Raw genomic sequence first — 21,923 nt, 5'->3', positions numbered from 1 at the left:
GACACATGAATCATGTCCTGATGTACAAAAGAGCGTCTTGGAGTCAACTCAACAGGAAGTCAGACATTTTGAATTTTGTGGTCACTTTTTGGCGATTTAGAGAAAGTTGAATTTGGATTTTTCACGATGAAACGAGAAGAATTTTCAGATAAAAAATAAATACAACTTTTAAAAAAAATAAGAATAAGATAATTAATTTATGAGTTGTTGAATTCAAACCCACAAACTAACATCATGAGAAATGAACATTACACCAGCTGTTAAAATTCAGTTTTGTTTGTTACAAACATCGTTATAAGTAACTTGTGACTAAAACTACTGAAATAATGTAACTCCTGTAAGAACGTTCGTTTACATACGTGAGGTTAACGTGATGCACAATCACACAGGACTAAGACACAACAGATAATGAATACTAACCACACACACGTTTTCTCACCTTCTCTTTGGTCTTTTCCAGCTGGAAAATCCCAGACAAGAGTGAGACCTCCGAAGACGAGTTGAGAAATATGAAAGCTGTTAGAGTCTGAAGTTAGAGTCTGATGTTAGAGTCTGTGACCAACGTCTAATGTAATGTGTGTGAACTTTGAAGCCATTGGATTTACAGCATGAGCAGGTTCACCTGACTGCAGCAGAAACCTGCAGGGGTCAAAGTTCACACCCATACGTGTGAGTGTGCGTATACACGCACACACACTTCACAGTCAGCTGATAACGTCTCGTCCTCACAATAACAGCTCATTAAATCAGCGGAGATGTGTGAAGCAGTTTGAATGAAGAGTGGATCTGTGCTGATTGAACACATCGTTTAAATCACGTTTTGTCTTTGTATAAACAACCTGATTCTAAAAGTTCTTCATGTTACACAAAAATCTATTCGAGGGCAATGAACTGAACTCATTAAACAATGTTGACTAAACTATTTAGCCCGAGTTTAAATTTACTTGAATAAAAACTTCACATGGAGCTGAAATCAAGATTGTGATGAACTGTGTAGAATATTATCCGGTCAGGTTGTGTACACGGTGTTCGTGAAGCAGCGGCAGCAGATTGTCCGGATCCGACTCAACAACAGGAACACGTCAGGAACATGTCAGTGGTTCAGTTCATGTATGAAAAGAGTTTGAATGAGGGAAACACTGAAGTGCACGTGTTGAATAAACTTTATTAGTCTCCAGCTCTGCAAACAGGATGAGCTGCATCATCAGAACAGAGTAACATCCAAACAAGAATGGAAAATAGTTTAAAATCACAAAAATAAAACCTTTCACCTTCACATGAATATGCGTTTGATCAAAACTAAAACCAATAAATCCTCAGAGACAGCTGCTCTGTGGGAAAATGAAATGAACGCAGACCTCGAGCTTCTCAGTGTTTTAAAGGCACCGAGCAACTGTTGGATCCTCGAGGACAAACACGTCCTGTCATAGGAACAGAAGGTTTTAAAAGACAGAGACCTGAAAGATTAAAGCTCTGAAACACGCGGATCTGACAGCTAATAGAGGCTTTGTCTCAAGCAGAAGCAAGGGGGCGCTCTTTCTGAATCATTGAGATGAGCAGGCACTGCTGTGTGCAAATGTAGCTTTGAAATTGTTTTTACAAACTTTGGTCATCGATTAGGTTCCGATATTCACAGAGTTAAAATCCGTGAAGTGGGAACAGGTTGGAAACAAACTGAGGGGCTGCTAATCATCAGTTAGAGAACTGACGCCATCACTGGAGCGCAGCCGCTGGCGCCTTGAGGATCGACATCAGCGTATTTACAGTAGTTCATGTACAGTGTTTTTATACTTTAAATATGAATGTACACAGTTCCAGCTCTGTCCAGGGGTGTGACACTGTTCTATACTAGTGAGGACTTTACAGGCATTTTAGCATCAAGGCAAACAAGCTCATTTCCACCAATAAAATATCCTGATGTCAGAATCATGAGAAACTTTCAACAGTTTATGAAAATGTATTGAAAAAATAAGACTTTCTCAAGATTATGGAAACTTTATCAAAACATAGAAACGTTTAAAAATCAAAATCCTTTAACCCTCCTGAGCAGAACTTTATTTTGAAGGTTTCTCATTATGATGACGCATTAGTCAGACGTCTGGTGTTTGACGCACAGATGAAAGGAATCATCACTAAACACATTCAAACCTGCCGTTGCCATGACAACAATAAACTTGTACTTTTACTGTCAGTCCTCACCGTCTTGTGGAAAACGCTGCAATCATGTGACTGTGTCTCTGACATCACAGGTCACATGGTTGAACCTCATCGTCCTGTTTTGATGTTTTGTTTGATTTTCATTGGCCGAACCTCGCTGCTGCAATTAAAGGCACATTCACACACTTTTACATGATCAGATTTACTGCAGCATCAACTCCTTTCAGTCATGACAGGAAGTGGAAAAAGTCTCCTCCCCAGCGGAGGTTAGAATTTACAGAGATGAAAAGAAGACACAAAGGCAGCAGAGGATTCTACGGAGAGGAAGGTGTGCTGTCAGCAGAGGTCAGAGGTCACCGCTCTGCTCGTCTCTGCTGATGTTTACAATACGAGGAAACAGAAGCGAGCGGACACGTTTCAGGACGCCGTCCAACCCCGAGGGACGAGTTAACAGCGAGCTGAAGCGGCCGCTCTGCTGTTGAAACAGGACGGACTGTGACCTTTGACCTCTGAGACTACCATGGACCCAGCATCCTGGTATGGGACTGCGTCTGAACTCTATGGTCACTTGAGGAGGCGCTAAGTAACGGCTTCCTGCTGCAAAACACATAGTCAGTCGGATTTACAATGAACATAAAGACGACTCGGGGGGAGACGCGACCTCGTGACTCGTTCTGTAGGAAAATAACTCCATCTAAAAAGAATCATCGCATCCTTCAACATTTCACCTTCAGGTTGGAAGAGAAGTGATGATTTCCCTCAACACAAATGAAAAGCTCACTTCTGACGAGTCTCTAAATCTGTTTATGTGGATTCCTGCATGAGCTCGATAATTAAAACATCTGCAGCCGTGACGCAGTGAAGCCGACATGAGACTTTATGAAAATAATAAATCTTGGTCACTAGTAGAAAAGCAGCTTCGGCAGCAGATGTTTGACCTTCAGCTCAGGAGGAAGTTCCCCTCGATGCTTCGCTGTGGACGGATCATCGCTGCTGCTCCTGTAACGTTCATCTCATGCTACAGAGGAAGACTCGAGCCACGTGAAAACATTTTACTCTGCATTTTTCACGTGGCTCGAATCCTCTTCTGGACGATCGGCGTCTCACGGTGGACAACAGGAACATTCGTGTTCCTCAGTTTACAGGAAACTCTATAGCTCGGCTTTTGGATGTATATGGCCTTCAGAATAAAAGAGTTATAATTCATATAACGTCATAGAGTAGTGTGGATACGTGTCTGTAGCAGATTTGATGCATTTTCAAACTAATACGTAGTCGTGTGGCTGTATCCTGATATTTATCTCCACTGCACGGACCAACAAAACATCAGCGACAGGAGGTCGTGTCGCCTCCAGATGTCGCCCAGATGTTGTGAAGAAAGAATATGAAGCAGGAAATATCAGGATACACTGTTCTCTTTCACAATAAAAGCTCTGTTTGTTGCTTTAAAAAAGGTGATATATAAACTCTTACCAAAATAAAAGCTGATTATGTGGACTCAGTTACTGACGAGATCATCTTAGTGATGAGCTCCTCAGTAGAAAACACCTGAACTTTGACCTCTGACCCTCTGTAGCAGTCTGCTGACAGGTTCCCTCAGTCTGAACATCAGCAGCAGTTGACCTGTGGTGTTTTTTTACAGTTGGACTTCCTCTCAGCTCAGTCTCTCCGGTGGCTCGATGGCCGCCCTGTTAGCGCTCTAGTCCTCGGTGTGGTTGTACAGGGCGTCTGCGGTGGGGTTTTTGCGGTGGGACGGGGGCATCAGGTGATCCGGCAGATCGGTGGGCAGCTCGTATCCCTCCAATTTGATCTTGATGAGGTGCTGCGCGAGGGCGAACTCCTCGTCGTCCAGCATCCCGTCGTGGTCGCAGTCGGCCAGCTTCCAGATTTTCCCCAGGACGGTGTTTGGCAGCCGCGAGTTCATCATCTCCTTCTTGGCGTTGACACCGGTGATCTTGCCGTTGACAGGCATCAGCGTGTAGAAGATCTCGTCGTAGCGGTGTTTGTCGCGGCTCACGATCCAGTCCTCAGTGTCGGCCCCGGCGCTGATGCCCTCGCCGTAGCCTCGGCCGAAGGGTCCTTCCTGAGAGCCCTCGAAGGCTCCGCCTGACACCAAGGATGGCGGCTGCTTGGACTCCTCCTCTCGGATCATCGCCATCAAAACAGCGATTTTTGAGGCTAGCATCTTATCCACCGACTCGATGAGCTTCACCTTCAGGGACGGGAACTTGCTGAAGTCGTAGTGCTGCAGCATATCCTGTAGGGGGCGACAGACACACAAAACTTAAAGTCATAATTAAATTCAACTTATTTTTTGAAGTTCCCAGTCGCCTGTGAATCTCAGGCTCCACCCACAATAATACTTCTTCATTTCACAACTCATCACTGTTGCTATGGTTACGCCGGCGTCCAAACAAATGCAGAGTAAAAACAAGATATTTAATAATCGCAGATATTAAGAAAAATCTGGGAACCATAGAAAGAGAATAAATAAGAAAATAAATTAGAAAGTGCACGTCTTTCTCTCCACTGACAGGGGGCGATGAAAAGCTGAGAATCATCCACTGGACGTGAACATGACTCCGAGCTGCAGGTGGACGCAGTGTGCGACTCCAAATATGTGTGTGTGTGTGTGTGTGTCTGTGTGTGTGTGTGTGTGTGTGCGTGTGTGTCTTTGTACACATCTCACCAGGGAAAAGACAAACACATCCTCTCTCGCCAAAAATTAGTAAATACAATTGAGGCTGGGGAATGAGCACAAACACACAAACACACACACAAACACACAAACACACACACAGACACACACACTCTCTACAGGCCTGAGACACCAGCTGCAGACTGTGTGTTTTTAAGTTGGGTCACTCTGTCCCTGCTGCCTTCAAACATCTGCCTGACACCAGTAAACATCTGGATCCCGTCGTCTTGGGGTCACAGGTCGTTCTCAGACTGTTACACAATGACACGCGTGATGAAGCATCTTAAGCTCCTCCTGCAGCCACACGTGGTCATTAACTGTGTTTTTATGTAAAACCAAAGTGAATCAATCCTCTGCTGAAACAAACTGTTCAGAGTTCTTCATGTTTTAAAGTTTCTGCTGAACACTGGAGATAAACTCTGGTTGTTAAGAACTGATCTCAGTTCAGCTTCACTCTTCCACTGGAGCTGATGGAGACTCTCAGTCACTTGTTCTCTCAGGAGATGAACCCACTCAGCAGAGTGAGAGAACAGACGCTCAGGGAGCGAAGGAGGAAACGTTCTCCACCTTCACTCATCAGACTCACTTTGATCAAACTGAGGTGTAAGGTGAATAAAGTTTCACAATGTTTGTGAAGAACACTTGTCGTGACTGTGTTTCTTCGTACCTGCATCTTGGTGACGTTGGGGAAGTCTCCGGGGCTGATGTGATGCTCCCTCTGCAGGATGGTGTAGATCTCCGGCAGCCTCATGATCAACTCCTCCTTCTTCTTCTCTCGTCCAAACAGAGACGGCATCTCCTTCTTCAGGTAGCTGATGATGTAAGCGTGCACCTGCAACGTGAACAAAAACAGATCGAACTCCTCAGTCATGAAGAAATGATTGAGAGGAACTGAATCGAGCCCACGGGCCGTTGACGCGCTGCTGACATCAGCGACTTGTCGTTATTTGTATAACAACTCATCAGAGGTGATATCAACTTCAGAGCTCAGTTTCAGTCGAGCGGAACGTTCCATCAAACTAAATGATGTTCCTCTCTGGAACAGCAGGTCAAACACGAAAGAAAGAAAATACACCAAGTGGACATTGGACAAATATTAACTTAAGAGCAGTGGAACAAATCTCATTTAATGAAACTAAACTAAAGTGTGGGTGAGTCAAGAAACAGAAAGACAGGAGAGTGAACGGGTCGGAGGGGAAACTACGCCACTGCTGATGGATGGATTCAGACCAGGAGTGAGGGGGGGGGGGGGGTGCAAGACACCCTGGAATCCTTCACACTGACCCATTGCATTATGGGAGGTGGAAGTAGGGAAAGGAGGGAGGCTTCATAAGAGGAGGGAGTTCTCCTGACTGTCATTAATCAACAGTCAGGAGAATGAGGGGCGTGTCAACATGAGAATACTTAACAAACAACAGGTGAGACTGAAGCGTGACATCAGAGCAGCAGGTCAAAGGTCACTGAGCTTAGTTTCATTCAATAATACGTCTTCATTGGTTTTAATCACAGTGAAGTTCTAATTAAAAGTTTTAATTAAGAAACCTCAAGTTTATTGTCGGTGGTGAAGGAGGCGAGGTGAGATTAAGTCTCCTTAGAAGGGTCCAGATAAGTGAAGGAGGCGAGGTGAGTGACCAGCACTCACGTCTTTGTGCTAAGCTAGGCTAACGTGTGGACATGTGAAAACTCCTCTCTCGTCACTTCATGTTGTTTCATCTGAAATATTCACTCAGTAAATTGTTCCTGGGATTATTTTGTTCAATCATTTTATATAAATGTAACATTTGTGTCTTCACTGGACTCAGAGGTTCAGACTGAGAGGACACATCAGAAGACATTTGATCTGAGGGACCACATTCCTTCTTCTGTCCCAGACTCACACACATTCCTGAGGCGTCAACGCCAACCACAACATGTCACTTCCTGTCTCACCTTGGCCAGACGGGCTCTCTTAATGAGGTCGTTGAGTTTACGGAGGGCAGCGTTCCTCGGGAGACTCTGGATGTCCTTAAACAGGTCCTGAGACTCCGCCTCGAAGAGACGCCTGAGACAGGAGGGTGAGAGGGTGAGAGGGTGAGGGAGGGAGGGAGGGAGGGAATGAGTGAGTGAGTGAGGGAGGGAGGGAGGGAGGGAGTGAGTGAGGGAGGGAGGGAGTGAATGAGTGAGTGAGTGAATGAAGGAATGAGTGAGTGAGTGAATGAGTGAGTGAGTGAATGAGTGAGTGAATGAGTGAATGAACGAGTGAATGAATGAGTGAGTGAATGAATGAGTGAGTGAATGAACGAGTGAATGAATGAATGAATGAGTGAGTGGGTGAATGAGTGAGTGAATGAGTGAGTGAGTGAATGAATGAGTGAGTGAATGAACGAGTGAATGAATGAATGAATGAGTGAGTGAATGAATGAGTGAGTGAATGCTCTCTGACCTGTTCTCACTGTTCTGCAGTGGTTTGGCCCAGAAGGAACCCAGATAAACTCTCACCACCTCTGGAGTATTAATCACCTTCCCTAGTGACCACATGAGGGCGCCGTACACCCGCATCAGCTGCTGGGTGTCCACCTGAGCACACAGGTGAGGAGGAGGAGTCAGACTGGGACAGGTGAGCAGCAGCTGTTATCAGACGGTCGTGATGTCCTACCTGGTCGGCCTTGTTGAGGACGACTCGGATCTTGTCGTCTTGGCCCTTGAAGGCTTTGATGGCCTCAGAGAATTCGTCAGAAATGTCCAGTTTGTGGGCATCAAACAGCAGGATGATGCGGTCCACCCGCTCCCCGAACCAACGCAGGACCTCCGCAAAGTCGTAACCTGAGGACAGACACACGGACAGAGGGAGCAACACTTTAGAACCCAGATGATCTTCAATAACTCAACAACATTCTGCCTCTGAAGATTCATTTGTTTGCTCTGATTTTCAGTTTGAGACATTTAGAAGCTTCAGGTTCCAGATGCTGACGTCAGAGTTCAATCAGGACATGAATTTAATAAAGGTGACCTGTGACGTGTGTGTGTGATTCAGGTAATACTCATGTTGTGGGGACCTAATCCTCATAACGTAAATTATTAAATATAAGCGTTAGGTTAAAATAGGTTTTGGTTAGGTCAGTAGTAACTATGGTTAGCATTAGAATAAGTCAATGTCCTCTGAAGTCATGGAGACACAACTGTGTGTGAGTGTGTGCGTGTGTGTGAGTGTCTGCCTGTGTGTGTGTGAGTGTGTGCCTGTGTGTGTAAATTGATCTGTGGATGTCTGGGTGTGGCTCCTCGGCCCTGATCTGGAAAACTCCTCCGACAGAAGGAGGAACAGTGAGACTCAGGTTTCTATCTGTCCTTGACTGTATTCCATTTCTTGTTCCTGCTGTAATTATCTCACAGCTACAGTCACTTATACTGTGACTAAGAGATTTTAAATAGAACATGTTTAATTATTCACAATGATTTAAAGTAAAGCTCACAAATTAATTATGACTTTTATTACTGATAATAAATATGTAATTATCAATAGTTCAACGTTTCACTTTCTCTAGATGTACTATTATTGTGTTGACCCAAGCAACACACACACACACAGACACACACAGACACCCGGAGATGACATAGTCCACAAAGTGTACACACAGAAACACCTTCAGTAAACAGCCTCCATCAGATGAGTCTTCATCTAAAGTCCATTTTAGTGAGAGCGTCCTCCACAGGCTGCAGAGATCATTACAGTCACAGTGTTTCCTAAAACCAGATCTAATAAACCTCCAACACTGAATTCATCAGTCCGTCTGTAATGCTGCTGCCGTCTGTGCAGGGGTGTGTGTGTGTGTGTGTGTGTGTGTGTGTGTGTGTGTGAGTGTGTGTGTGTGTGAGTGTGTGAGTGTGAGTGTGTGTGTGTGTGTTTGAAGAACAGCAGTTCACCTCCTGCATCACATTTCAACCTCAGTATTTAACCTAAAGACACTGCTGTGCACAATCACAACATTACTGCAGGGCACCACACCTCTGACTGTTTGTGGACACAACACACACACACACACACACACACACACACACACTATAATTACTACTCACCTCATCCTAACCTTCACATTCTAATCAATGATTATTATCAATAAATCTCAATGTCAGTGATTCATCTTTAAAACATCAGAGCTTCTTCAGTTTAAGATGATTCTTTAAAAACAATATCAAATATTTGCACATCAATAATCTGAATGATCAATAAATCGCTGCAGCATTAAAACCGAATAAAGCTTTGTCACAGTGTCCTCAGCCCTGACTCGTCCATTCATGAATTAATGATGTGTGACAACGTCCGATGGTGACATGAGGACGTTGTCCCCCACCCCCACACACACGGTCTCAGGTTACACCTGAAGGTTCAGGTGTTCGTCCCAGGAGACATGGCGACGCTCTGTCAGTCGGAGAGAGAAAACAGCTTCACGTGATTTGTTTCCTGTTGAAAGGGAAATGCCTTCAGACCAACGGCAGCACTTCCTCTGTCCTGCTCTCACGAGCTGCATCTACGCCCCCAGAACAAAAACATGTGTCCACGGTTCAACAGAGAGAATCTGAGTGACAGCGCTGGACTGTGTTGACCCCATGAGATCCAGGCGGCGTCACACAGACGTCTGACAGAACGGCACCGACACCAGGAGTGAATCCTTGGTTAGCCTAGCTTAGCATGCTAATACTAGTGTGTTACAGTCAGCTCTGATCACCAACGCCATCTTGGTTTGTTGACACCAGAAGTAACCATATATGGAGGAGTGGGCGTGGAGCCTTACTGAGAGTTCGAGGACACGCCCACCTGCCAGCTGGTACTGTTCAGTAATCAATCACACTGTCTTACCCCCCCCCCCCCCCCCCCCACACATCCTGTTCTTTCTGCTCTGTTTGACTCTAAATGATCTTAATTGATAAACGAACATCAGCTGTTTGAAGAAGACTTTAAACTAGAGACTGAGACAAAAAACCCCGAGGACAAAGTTTACTGACGTTAGAAAGTGAGAAGAGACGTTTTCTATAGACTTCTATAGAAACTACCAGTCGCCCCCTGCTGGTCAGTACACACAACACAGATTTCATGCACTTCAGCGTTGGCTTCAGGTTCCGGTCTCTGAGTCTATGTCCGTCTTTATAAAGTCAGTGGATGTATCACTGGTGGGGTCACTGAGTTCGTTTTACTGGATCTGAGGTGTTGAAGCAGACCAGTGACACCAGAGGACTGGAGTGGAATGAACGGAGACACCGAGGACAGAGCCAGTGAGCGAAGGGAGGGAGGACGCTGACGGTCGGACTGAAGAATCTGAGTAAGGCTCAAATCCAACGGTGACTCATTGAAACAGAGACCTTTAAATCCCCTGAAGAAGAATGAGAGCAGAGAGCAAAATGAAACAAACTGCTGGTGAGCTCGGGATCGACGAGTCACCGCGACAAGGAGAAGCATCTGAGAGGGAAGCGTCCGTGAAAACCTTCAACACGTTGCCTCTCATCACCTCTTTATGACCAGAGACCAGAGTGGATTTCTGAAGGAGTTGTCACAGTGTCGAGCGTTTTTTCTCATCAGTAATAAAATACAAGGCTGTAAAATGTTAAAACTACATCAACTATAATTCACAGAGTTTCCCTCCAAGCGCGGAGGCTGGTGTCGGGCCTCGCCCTCTGATGAGCACTGACTGGCAGCAGATCAGCGTGAACTGAGCCGGGCGAGCAAACGGAGACTCCACCCTGTCGTCAGGCTGCAGCTCTGCAGAACATGCGACAACACGCAACGAGCTCTGAGACGCACAAAGAGCAGATTAACACAACATGTAAAACAACATTTACCTCCTTTCTGTCTGATTAAAGAGCGACTGAGCTTCAACCAAACAACACACGGATCAACACAAACAACCGATCCAACGCTCTGTCGTCTGCTGAGTCATGTGACACTCCGGTCACACGTACATGCCCAGTGTCACGGTGTCGTCACAGCTTTAAAACCTGGTGGGAAAATGTCCACACGCGGTTCACATGACTAACATCAGTTTAAATCCCCAATCAAACACGTGTGTTTTAAAACAGCTGCCGCACGTGTGTGTGTGTGTGTGTGTGTGTGTGTGTTTGTGTGTGTGTGTTTGTGTGTGTGTATGTGTGTTGTCACTGCTGAATGTGACTGAATCAGATTCAGAGCAGTAGCTGTGATCTCACTGAACCCTCAGTGTCTGTGTGGTGAAGTTCAATCTGTCAGTGATGCTGCTGACGTCAGCCTGTGTGTGTGTGTGTGTGTGTGTGTGTGTGTGTGTGTGTGTGTGTGTGTGTGTGTGTGTGGTCACTGTTGGCCTGTTGAACATCGTCAGGAGGAATTCAGCCTCAGCTGAGCAGCTCTAAGTGTTTCCAGATGGAGGGAACGCCCTGCCGCCGCTTCCTGTGGCGCTCTGTACCTCCCTCTAATCCTGCATCCCTCCCTCCCTCCACCTTCCTCTCCCCTCCACCCGTCCAGCTGAGGTCTTTAACGGTTGCCGTCATCCAGGCTGACTCAATACAAGAGCAACAGGGACCAGATGAATCCTGTGTTCATGTTCACATTGTTCGTTCTGTGTATTATTCTGTGATAGAGCAGGAAGTGGGATTCGATCACACGTGGAAACACCAGGTGTGAACTGATGAACTCGGAGCTGAACATGTGATCAGATCACCAGAGACGAATGTTAACGGAGACGTCTTCTTTTCAGTCTCTGTCTCAAACGCTTATCTGCTGTCTCTTTGAAGGCCCGCCTCCTGATAACGCCCAGTCTGCTCTGATTGGCCAGGTGCTCCACGCTGCTCTGGCTTTACCTTCGAAAGGGGGCGTGTCGGACTGGCCGCAAGCCGTGCGTTATGTAGATTTGTCACATGACATCAGGGTGACGTGTTAGTGGGCTCTGAGTAACTGACGAGTGTTTCAGGAGCTTCAGTGTTTTCTCCCTTTACGTTTCAGTAATACCAGGACTCAACACACTCCAGTCACGTGTCACTTGTGTTACTCTGAATGAAGTGAAACATCCCGACACTTGGTTCCTGTTTGGATGCTTTCTGTCAGTTTCCCTGGTTTCAGATCTGCATTTGTAAAAAACTTAGAGGTTTCAGTTGATTCATCATCAGAGGAAACAGACTGAGGCAAAACAAGAAGTGAAACCAAAAAGAAGAAGATCTCACAGTTTGAGGTCGGAAACCCTCTGATCCGCTCAAAGTTAATCATACAGTTAGTTTCTCCAGAGGTGGAGCTCAGAGTTCATCCTCTGAGGAGCAGAAATAGATTCAGGAGAAGAAAACTGTGACACCAGTGATGTCACAGGTTTAAAAGACGTTTTAACAAGAAGACAAGTGAGCTCAAAGTGGCTGAAGAGACATTTTGTCCTCCTGAGAAAAGTTCACGAGGTCAACAGAGTCGTATGAATCCTCCTCTGAAGACCATGAATATCCACAGCGAAAGAAAGAGGACACACATGGCCCAAGACTGTATATAAAGACCATCAGTGACTGTATATATGTCCTTCACCTGTCCCTCTCCTCTCATGTCATGTCCCTCACCTGTCCCTAACATGTCCCTCCATGTCCTCTGACATGTTTGTCTCCTGCTGTCTCAGCTCTGGCTGCATGAGCTGACGGTTCATACGACTGAGGACGGCCGTGGTAAGTTCTGCTCTCATAGCTTGATAAACTCCAGAACGTAGCTTTAGCAGCTAAAAGTGTGTGTGTGTGTGTGTGTGTGAGTCATTCAGACCTCTGACCTGTAATTACACTAAATGTTGAGTGATGAGTGAACGGAGGACGACTGCTCTGATACAATATGAGGAAGTGAAAGAATTTCAAGGACAGTTACACAACACAGAGGATGATGACTTAGTCACCTCACACACACACACACACACACACACACACACACACACACACACACACACACACACACCCTTCAGAACTACCATTAACCAAACATTACACCATGTCTTCAACGAGCTATGGTTCCCACAATGTGAGGAAGACATGTACACACAACCACATATACACACACACACACACACACACACATACAGAAAAGTAAACTGACCCTTTTGTTTCATAGAGTGTGTGTGTGTGTGTGTGTGTGTGTGTGTGTGTGTGTGTGTGTGTGTGTGTGTGTGAGCTCATACCTCTGCTGATTCGTTGCTTCTCTCCTGACAGGATACCAGGAGTGTCGATGATGCTGATGCTCTGAAGAACCTGATTGGGCATCTGAGAGCAGATGAACCTGAAAAACACACACACACACACACACACACACACACACACACACACACACACACACACACACACAGAGTGTAAGTATAAATATAATAAATATACATATAGAAACTTTCAGGCTGCATCATATATTTGTTGTTTCCTTTTGGCTCCAGATGTTGAACCCTGACAGGTTTTGTGGACGCCCACCGGCACAGAGTTAATTTGGGCCGACAGACAACAGCAGCTATAAATCTCTTTGGCGTGTCCGAGCTTTAGTGGCAGCGGGAAAAAACAAAACCACCACTCTGACACGTGGTGACGCACACACACTTCCCCCTGGAAACAATAACTTATTGTGGAAAGTTCCTCCACTGTACCAACAGGGACGAGACGGGATTCCTGGTTAGAGGAATGTCTGGGGGGGGGGGGGGGGCGCGCGCACACACACAGTTTGAGGTCCGACTATCTTTCTACTTCCTCTTAGGAATATTTCTGGACAGAGGAAATAGGTTTGAAGTGTTTTTAGCTAAATTTAAACCCCTGATACGAACTCTGACAGCTGACTGTGTGTGTGTGTGTGTGTGTGTGTGTGTGTGTCTCTGCGCGTGTGTGTGTGTTTGTGTAGATTTGAATTAGTAAGATTTATTGACGACAATCACATGATCACATGACAATTTTGCGTTTTGGTGCAATTCTACATAAATTCCCATGACGTCAGAATAACTTCAATTAATAAATCAACCGATGACCTCATTGGGGTGATAACGATTCTCCAGATAAACCGTTTGAGTTCATACCTTGATTTCATTTTAGTTGTGATGGTTTTAAATGAGGGTGAATGATGTTCAAACCTCTCGTGTGCAGGGAGTCACATGGTCTAAGCAACTTTTTAACTTACAGTCAGTAAAATGTTCTGTTCACACATGACGCTGCAGCCGAGCGTCTGATGACCAGTGATATTAAACAAGAGGAGGACAGAGACGAACCCTCGATCTGAAGTGAGGGTTTTGTGATGAGTTCTAAACCCGACTGAAAGTCTTCATGTACATTATTGTTCAGGAGGAAGCTGCTGCAGAAACGTTCACTGAAATAAATCATGAAAACAGTTGAAGTCACAGCTGAATCCACCGGCTGCTGACGAGAGATTAACCTTAATGACCTCTGATCAAAATGATGGATGGAAAGCACACGCTGAATAAACCTGATCAGTCAATGTGAACTTTTTATTTCACATCCTGCACAATGATCGGTTCTGATTTAACTGGAGGGCGTGTCTCTGATCTAATTGGTTGGAAAAGTTAAAACATTAAACCACTATGTGACATCATGATGACATCATTCCTTCATACGACCATAACTGTCATTTTCTGATGACTTCATGACGTCACTGATCATATGAAACAATCGATGTCTGATATCAACTTCAGGCTGAAGATATCTGCCCCCTGACTTGAATCTATAGTCTGTGTGTGCGTGTGTGTGTGTCTGTGTCTGTGTGTGTGTGTGTGTGTGTGTACCTGTTAAGGAAGGAGTTTCCGAACGCGTTGAGTTTCCTGAAGGGTTTTTTGGGGTCGACCACCAGAGCGTTGCCAGGGACGACACCTTCATTCTCGCCGTACATCACAGCAATGAAACCATCGGTGGTCGGCTCTGGACCGATCCTCATTCCCGGGAAGTCCTGCTCCAACAGGTACCTGGGGTGAGCGGCACAGACAGAACAGACGCTGTTTTTCATCGTTTCTCAGTTCTCATGTCATTATTCAGGGTTCCGTCAGTACGGCCCAAACTCTCAATTTAGAGAATCTGTTCCTCTGAAGCCTTGAAATAAAAAATGGATTTCCTGTCCTTTCATCTAACGTCGACCTCGTCAACCTCTCACACTTTTCCCTGTTGGAGAAAAGTGAGAAAGGAAGGAAGAGATGGAAAATGGCTGCAGAGTCTCTGTCCTCTGGCTTCCTGTTGTCAAAGTCCTGACAGATCCACATGTTTTCATGTTTTCCAGTCATGTTTTCACTGAGCTGCTGATCCACCAGGATTTTCACAGAGAGAGAGATTCTGTTATCAGACAGAGGCCGACTGTGACTCAGGTCGGGAGTTAACACCAGAAAACTCTGATCCTGGGATCAGTTTTCCTGCAGGAGCACTTTGCATGTCTGAGACAAAGACATCAATAAGAGCACGACCAACTCTTCTGCTGCAGCCACTTCATCCTTTTCGTTCTCATGTTAAAGTTCAATTATTTTCTGAGGCAGTGAAGAGAGGACGAGTTTGTCACTGTAACTCCACTTCCGTCGTCGAGACAACGTCATATGCTAAAAATAAAACCTTCAGCTAAAGGTGCAGGAAGCTCATCAGCGTCAACATCAGCAGAAACGAAGAAACACAAAACCTTGTTTTAATCACAAAAGTAGAATGTGGCAAAGATACCAGAACGGTAACGACTCGTCGAATCCAAAGAAAAATATTCTGCAACCATGGTGATTAATTGTAAACTACGCCAAAGGTCAACGCCCCTTTGGGACCATTAGTATTTATATCTACATCTTTCATTTCAAAACTGAGCTCAGATGTTTATACGGCAGCTTCACACCCGATTCATAAATCTCATGTTTCCACCCGTCTTCTGATGGATCAGTCAGAGACCACGCAGCGGCCTCCTCGTGGTCCTGGAGCCGCTCAGTGGACCACCTTCAACTCTGCTGCTTTCACTTCAGTCAGAGAAGTAGAAGAAAATGAAATTGTCAAGTATGCACTTTACTGGAAATCTGTTCCCATGATTCATAGCATTCCTTGGGGCAGGGTGGGGCCTCAGTAGTGGCCACACACACACACACACACACACACACACACACACACACACACACACACACACACACACACACACACACACACACATCTTTATATGATCAGTGACAGCACATATAGATGATAAATAACTTTTTATTTTAGTTTGGTCCATGTCCAATTTGCCAACATGGAGGAGGCGGGGTTTATGACCTATTTTGCATCCAGCCACCAGAGGGCGATTACAGATGTTTTGGCTTCACAGCTGTTGCGATTTCCATCTTTATTTGCATTTAATGCTGCAGCAGCACAGGTTGAAACATGCAGACGCAGATTATCCAGAAGGTCAGACACGACCTTCGTTTGACCTCAGTATAGCGGCAGAGAAGTGATTACGTCAGACTTCAGTGTGCAGGTCTCAGCTCGTCTCCGCTGTCGTGGATCCAGGTGGAAACTCATGACTCTGCTTCATGTCACCCGACAGGAAGCTTAATGCGATGGTGCAGCTCCCGACACTCGTCTGTAGTTCAGTCTGTGTGTCTGTGCACCGTGAGCTGATAACACAATCTGAAACTGACGCTGGCCTAACGACAGAATCGTTCTGGACATTCTAGAATCTGCCGACACGTGTGAGGATTTTCACATGAGGTCTGCCTTAAACCTTCTTGTGAAGCTTGTGTAATGTGAACTGACTTCACACCCAGTTACCATCAGTCACGAATGAACTGGTTCAAACAAACCTGCTGCACCTGCACCCGATTCAACATTCAACAGTCAGAGGCTCTGTTCGACTTCTCCTTTAGTGCAGACACACAAATACAGTTTACTATCATCCTCAGGAAATCAACCTTCAAATACTGTAAGAGTGTGCGTTCATGTGTGTCTTTGTGTGTGTTGCTGTGTAGGTTTTAGCCCACACACACACTCTCCTCCCCTGAGTGGCTTTAACAGCGAGGGGGGGCGGGCAGCGTGTTGATCAGCTCTGTAACTCGTGACGACGTCTCAGCCTCCAGGCAGAAAACAGGACTTCAGCTGAGCTCATGAGTCCAGCAGATATAAATGAGATGGATGATTATGAGAAGCTTCATCTGAATCTGGAGAGAGTGGGACTTCCTGTTTGTCTCATTAACTTCAGTGCAGCTTCAGTCTTCATCTTCTCCCAGACTCATATGAGGTGACCTTTGACCTTTGACTGCTGAAATTTTATGAAATTCTTTCAAGTGAAATATTATGATGAGGAGGCCAAAAACAACGTTTTGTGAGGTCACAGTGACTTTGACCCTTGACCTTCAACATCGAATCAGTTCATCCTCTAGTCCAAGTGAAGGTTTGTGCCACATTTATAGAGATTCCTTCGAGGTGTCCTTGAGATATCTTGTTCACAAGAACGCGACGGACAACCAGAAAACAAAAAGTTGAATTTACTATTTCCAGAGACTTTTCTGATAAAAGTGTTAAAATGTGTTTGTTAATTAATTTTGAATAAGCACTGAATTCACTGAGGCACAGAAATTATCCATGAAATATGTCTCCAGCCATTTACTATGAGCCACACCTCAGAGAGCTGTTTGTATGGCTCCGTTAGATAAGGCAGCAGGGGTTCTCACACACACACACACACACACACACACACACACACACACACACACACACACACACACACACACCCCCCCTCCCTCCAATGACGGGTTGAATTCTATGCCACAGAAACATTTTCAGGTTCTGAAGCGCCACTCAATGCAAACTACAGTACCCATGAGCCTCAGCTGATGCCGGAGCTGTGAACTTCACAAACATTAGGACAACATACACATGAGTCACATGAAGGTTTCCACAGCAGTGACCTGAGCCGTGCTGGAGCCTGACACTTAAAAAGCAGCTGGTTCAACAACTCTTCATTTCTGTCGCATATTAAATTAAATTTTGCTCTGACACTTTTATTTCCTTGTCCATTTTATATGATATCTGGTATAAAGTTCCACAAATAAAAGTGTAGGAGGTGAGAAAGACAACCATGGTGTAATTAACATAAATCATACACAGTGTAAAACTACTGATAATATTGAAATGAACTGCAATGATGGAAATACATATTTGAATTCTGACAATAATGACTTTGATTTTACTGTTAACGTGTTGATGTGAACTTCATATCAACAAACGTCCACTTGTGTTGGCTCCAGTTTAAAGATCATTTCAAGACTTCAGTTCATTGATTCAAAAAAGACTTGAGATATATTTGGGAAAATCTTTAAGGAGAAATTTCATGTATTTGTGTATGTGACTGTAAATGAGCTCATCTTCATCTGTTTTCCCAACTTTAAAATGAAATGTCTTGTTATGATTAATAACTTTTATAGTTTTGTATTTTCTATAGAATCATTAGAGACAAGTCTTAGTCGTCGAATGCTCCATCTTTTCCTGCTCAGCTTTTCCTTGTGAACCGAGAGAACCAGGAACAGCATCTAAAATATTACTTTTCCTAAACGCAGATTGAATTTGGGGGATTAAACATTAGACGATCTCAACATCAGACCCAACACATTAGTTTGACATGTGGATTGATGTTCTTCCCCTTCAGTAAACTTCTCTAGAGGCGAGAGAGTGTTGAATGTTGAGGTTTTTAAATGAGGTCTGGTGTTAAAGTGGGTAAAGCTGCTTCCAGGGACGCTGTGTTTAACCCCCCCTCCCCCCTCCGGTGGGGCTCGTACCTGATGAAGGTGGTCTTCCCGGTGGAGTACTGTCCCACCAGCAGCACCATGGGTTTGCTCTGGAAGTCTGCGGCCTCCAGGGCCGGGGAGTGGAAGTCATGGAAGAGGTAGGTGTCCTCCAGCGGCAGCAGCTTCCTGGTGTAGAGGCTCTGCAGACCCTCGGTCACAGTCTGGTACATTTCTCCCTCCCTGCTCCGACCCTGCTCCTGCTTCACCCAGCTGAACATCACGCTGCTCCGCTGCTGCTCCGGAGATCCTCCGCTGGTTCCTCCGCTGGTCCTCGCTGGTTCCTCCGCTGGTCCTCGGTGGTTCCTCTGGTTCTATCTGCGGGACTCGACCTTCAGGCTCAGGAGAGTGCACGAGTGCGCGCGTCTGGGGCCGAGAACACACTGCCTCCTCTGTGCGTATGTGTCTGTGTGTGTGTGTGTGTCTGTGTGTGAGACCGCTGCTGGTGAGTGTACCTGAGGGCACCGCCCCTGTGACGCAGCATGGAGAGACACACACACACACACACACACACACACACACACACACACACACACACACACACACACACACACACACACATTCTCTCTCTCTCTTACACACATGAACATTTATCTCAGTGAGGAAACTTAAACCTAAACTTTATTCTAACTCTGACGTTAATCAGGACCAGTTCATGACTAACCATCACTTCCTGTGTGGCGCAAGATTCTAAACCTGTTCCAAACATAACATGGAACAGGTTTGAGTCTCATCGAGTTTATCATGAACTGTTTCTCAGCAAATTAAAATATAAAATTTATAAAATTGAATTTTATACCAAAGCTCAACAAGAGAATCTACAGCTGTGATACCATGTCCAGAACTTTCAGGCTGCGATCTTCATCATTCAGGTTGTGATTGTCATCATTCAGGCTGTGATCTTCATCATTCATCATTCAGGCTGTGATCTTCATCATTCAGGTTGTGATCTTCATCATTCATCATTCAGGCTGTGATCTTCATCATTCAGGCTGTGATCTTCATCATTCAGGTTGTGATCTTCATCATTCAGGCTTTGATCTTCATCATTCAGGTTGTGATCTTCATCATTAAGGCTGTGATCTTCATCATTCAGGTTTTGATCTTCATCATTCAGGCTTTAATCTTCATCATTCAGGTTGTGATCTTCATCATTCAGGCTGTGATCTTCATCATTCAGGCTGTGATCTTCATCCTTCAGGCTGTGATCTTCATCATTCATCATTCAGGCTGTGATCTTCATCATTCAGGCTGTGATCTTCATCATTCATCATTCAGGCTGTGATCTTCATCATTCAGGCTGTGATCTTCATCATTCAGGTTGTGATCTTCATTATTCAGGCTTTGATCTTCATCATTCAGGTTGTGATCTTCATCATTCAGGCTGTGATCTTCATCATTCAGGCTGTGATCTTCATCATTCATCATTCAGGCTGTGATCTTCATCATTCATCATTCAGGCTGTGATCTTCATCATTCATCATTCAGGCTGTGATCTTCATCATTCATCATTCAGGCTGTGATCTTCATCATTCATCATTCAGGCTGTGATCTTCATCATTCAGGTTGTGATCTTCATCATTCATCATTCAGGCTGTGATCTTCATCATTCAGGCTGTGATCTTCATCATTCAGGCTGTGATCTTCATCATTCATCATTCAGGCTGTGATCTTCATCATTCATCATTCAGGCTGTGATCTTCATCATTCAGGTTGTGATCTTCATCATTCATCATTCAGGCTGTGATCTTCATCATTCAGGCTGTGATCTTCATCATTCAGGTTGTGATCTTCATCATTCATCATTCAGGCTGTGATCTTCATCATTAAGGCTGTGATCTTCATCATTCAGGTTGTGATCTTCATCATTAATCCTTCATCACTCAAGCTTTGTTTTCAACACCTTGAGTTTAAAAAATCTGTCTTTCTTCTGTTTGTCTTTTTAAAATCAGTGTAGCTGCAGGCTCCTGACACCAACATCATCCTGTAGCGCCCCCTGGTGGACACAGCCTGACAGTACACCACACACTAAACTTACTTGATACCTTCTAACTAAAATGATCTCATGTCCCCAAGTTGAAACAAAAACCTGAAGCTTTATAAAACACCACGATAGTAGCATCAATGAATTGAGTCTGTTTCTGAAAGTGTTGCATCATTAAATCTTGACCACTGAAGTTTAAATGTTGGAATGTTTTAAGGAAAGTCAGGAGTTTCATTAATGTAATAAATAAAATGTAAATACTTCATGACCTAACCATTGGTTCATATGAAAAACTAAACTTTGGTTTTCCATATATGAGACCAGGGGCAATTAAATGTTGGATATGTCAGTGACATTGATAATTAGGCCTTTTTAATTTCAAACAGTCAGATTATATTTTATATATATCAATAATCTTTGATTCTTATTGAAGCATTAAAAGGTGTGCGGTTGCCAGCTTGTGTTGAATTCTCCTCCAGCACGACTCAGAGGAATAAATGGTTCCACAACAATGAGTCTGTCCAATATCACTTTATTGATGATGCTGGTTATTGATTGTTATAATAATTGATTTAAATGAAGAATCAGTGGGTGATTGAACCTGTGATCACAGTTTATCTGACGATTACAGACGAGACTAGAGGAACCTGTGGGCTCAATGGACACAAGATCAGTCTTTGGTCTGAGCCTCCAGGGTCCTGACAGTTTGTCCACAGGTTCAGATTCTGGGACCCTGGCATCAGGACTTCCAGAAGTTCGGGTTCTGCGCCATCCTTCTCTGGAAGTTTTCGTACCACCTGAGGACGCAAGTGGACGGGATGAAGGTCTCGGTTCGGTTCGGAGTCATCTGCTCCTGTGACACAGCGAAGGAGGAGCAGAAGTTGTAGAGACTGTCCAGCATCTTCTGGGTGAACTGGAGGAACGAGTCCACGGAGGACACGGCGGCGCTGGACACCGGGATCTCCTGAGCCAGCTGCTCCAGAGGCTCCACCGACACCCCGACCTGAGCCACGGAGGGGGCCGCGGAGGAGGCGGCCATGGAGCCGAAGGGCTGCGGCCCGGTGCCGCGGTCCCCGGGTTTCAGGCCCGAGATCTTGAAGATGGCGCTGGGTTTGTCGTTGGTGATGAAGCCGAGCAGCTGCCACACCGGGCCGCCGCCCCCCGGGTCCGGGAAGGAGAAATAGACGGCGCCGCCCATCCCGGCGGGGAACGGCACGGTGCCCAGCATGAAGACCACCACGTGGTTCACGTTGTCAAAGTCCGGCAGGTTGAACACGAACTTGTCCGGAGCGACCTGCACCGCGTCGGTCTGCACCAGCCGACCCGCCACCAGGCACCCGAACATCCTGGAGCTCAGCCGGCGAACTGCACTCAC

At 45.3% G+C, this 21,923-nt stretch overlaps 2 protein-coding genes across 2 annotated transcripts; both read right to left on the bottom strand.

Moving 5' to 3' along the window:
• Positions 1-1,145: 1,145 nt before the first annotated feature.
• ehd4 (EH-domain containing 4) lies at positions 1,146-19,052 on the bottom strand. The gene is made up of 8 exons (XM_069536197.1): positions 18,559-19,052; positions 14,581-14,757; positions 12,991-13,088; positions 7,491-7,657; positions 7,278-7,411; positions 6,785-6,896; positions 5,523-5,687; positions 1,146-4,414 (listed from the first exon to the last, which is right to left on the bottom strand). Exons 1-8 carry the CDS (start codon positions 18,783-18,785, stop codon positions 3,857-3,859), a joined length of 1,638 nt encoding a protein of 545 aa, XP_069392298.1. The 5' UTR covers positions 18,786-19,052; the 3' UTR covers positions 1,146-3,856.
• A 2,012-nt stretch (positions 19,053-21,064) lies between these two features.
• Positions 21,065-21,893, bottom strand: hikeshi (heat shock protein nuclear import factor hikeshi). The gene has a single exon (XM_020111275.2). It carries the CDS (start codon positions 21,891-21,893, stop codon positions 21,288-21,290), a length of 606 nt encoding a protein of 201 aa, XP_019966834.2. The 3' UTR covers positions 21,065-21,287.
• Between the last annotated feature and the right edge of the window lie 30 nt (positions 21,894-21,923).

Source organism: Paralichthys olivaceus, chromosome 12 (genome assembly GCF_024713975.1).
Source record: "Paralichthys olivaceus isolate ysfri-2021 chromosome 12, ASM2471397v2, whole genome shotgun sequence".
NCBI classification, from domain to species: Eukaryota; Metazoa; Chordata; class Actinopteri; order Pleuronectiformes; family Paralichthyidae; genus Paralichthys; species Paralichthys olivaceus.
The sequence above is the reverse complement of the archived record's forward strand: the minus strand, read 5'-3'. Positions and strand labels throughout refer to the sequence as shown.

What these genes read in the sequence shown, in the direction of transcription:
- ehd4 (XM_069536197.1), bottom strand. Translation starts at nt 18,785, where the DNA reads ATGTTCAGCTGGGTGAAGCAGGAGCAGGGTCGGAGCAGGGAGGGAGAA. An exon ending in GGGAAGACCACCTTCATCAG is followed by an intron (nt 14,758 to 18,558) that starts GTACGAGCCCCA and finishes CGCTCACCCCAG; the next exon opens with GTACCTGTTGGAGCAGGACT. An exon ending in GGAAACTCCTTCCTTAACAG is followed by an intron (nt 13,089 to 14,580) that starts GTACACACACAC and finishes TGTGTTTTTCAG; the next exon opens with GTTCATCTGCTCTCAGATGC.
- hikeshi (XM_020111275.2), bottom strand. Translation starts at nt 21,893, where the DNA reads ATGTTCGGGTGCCTGGTGGCGGGTCGGCTGGTGCAGACCGACGCGGTG.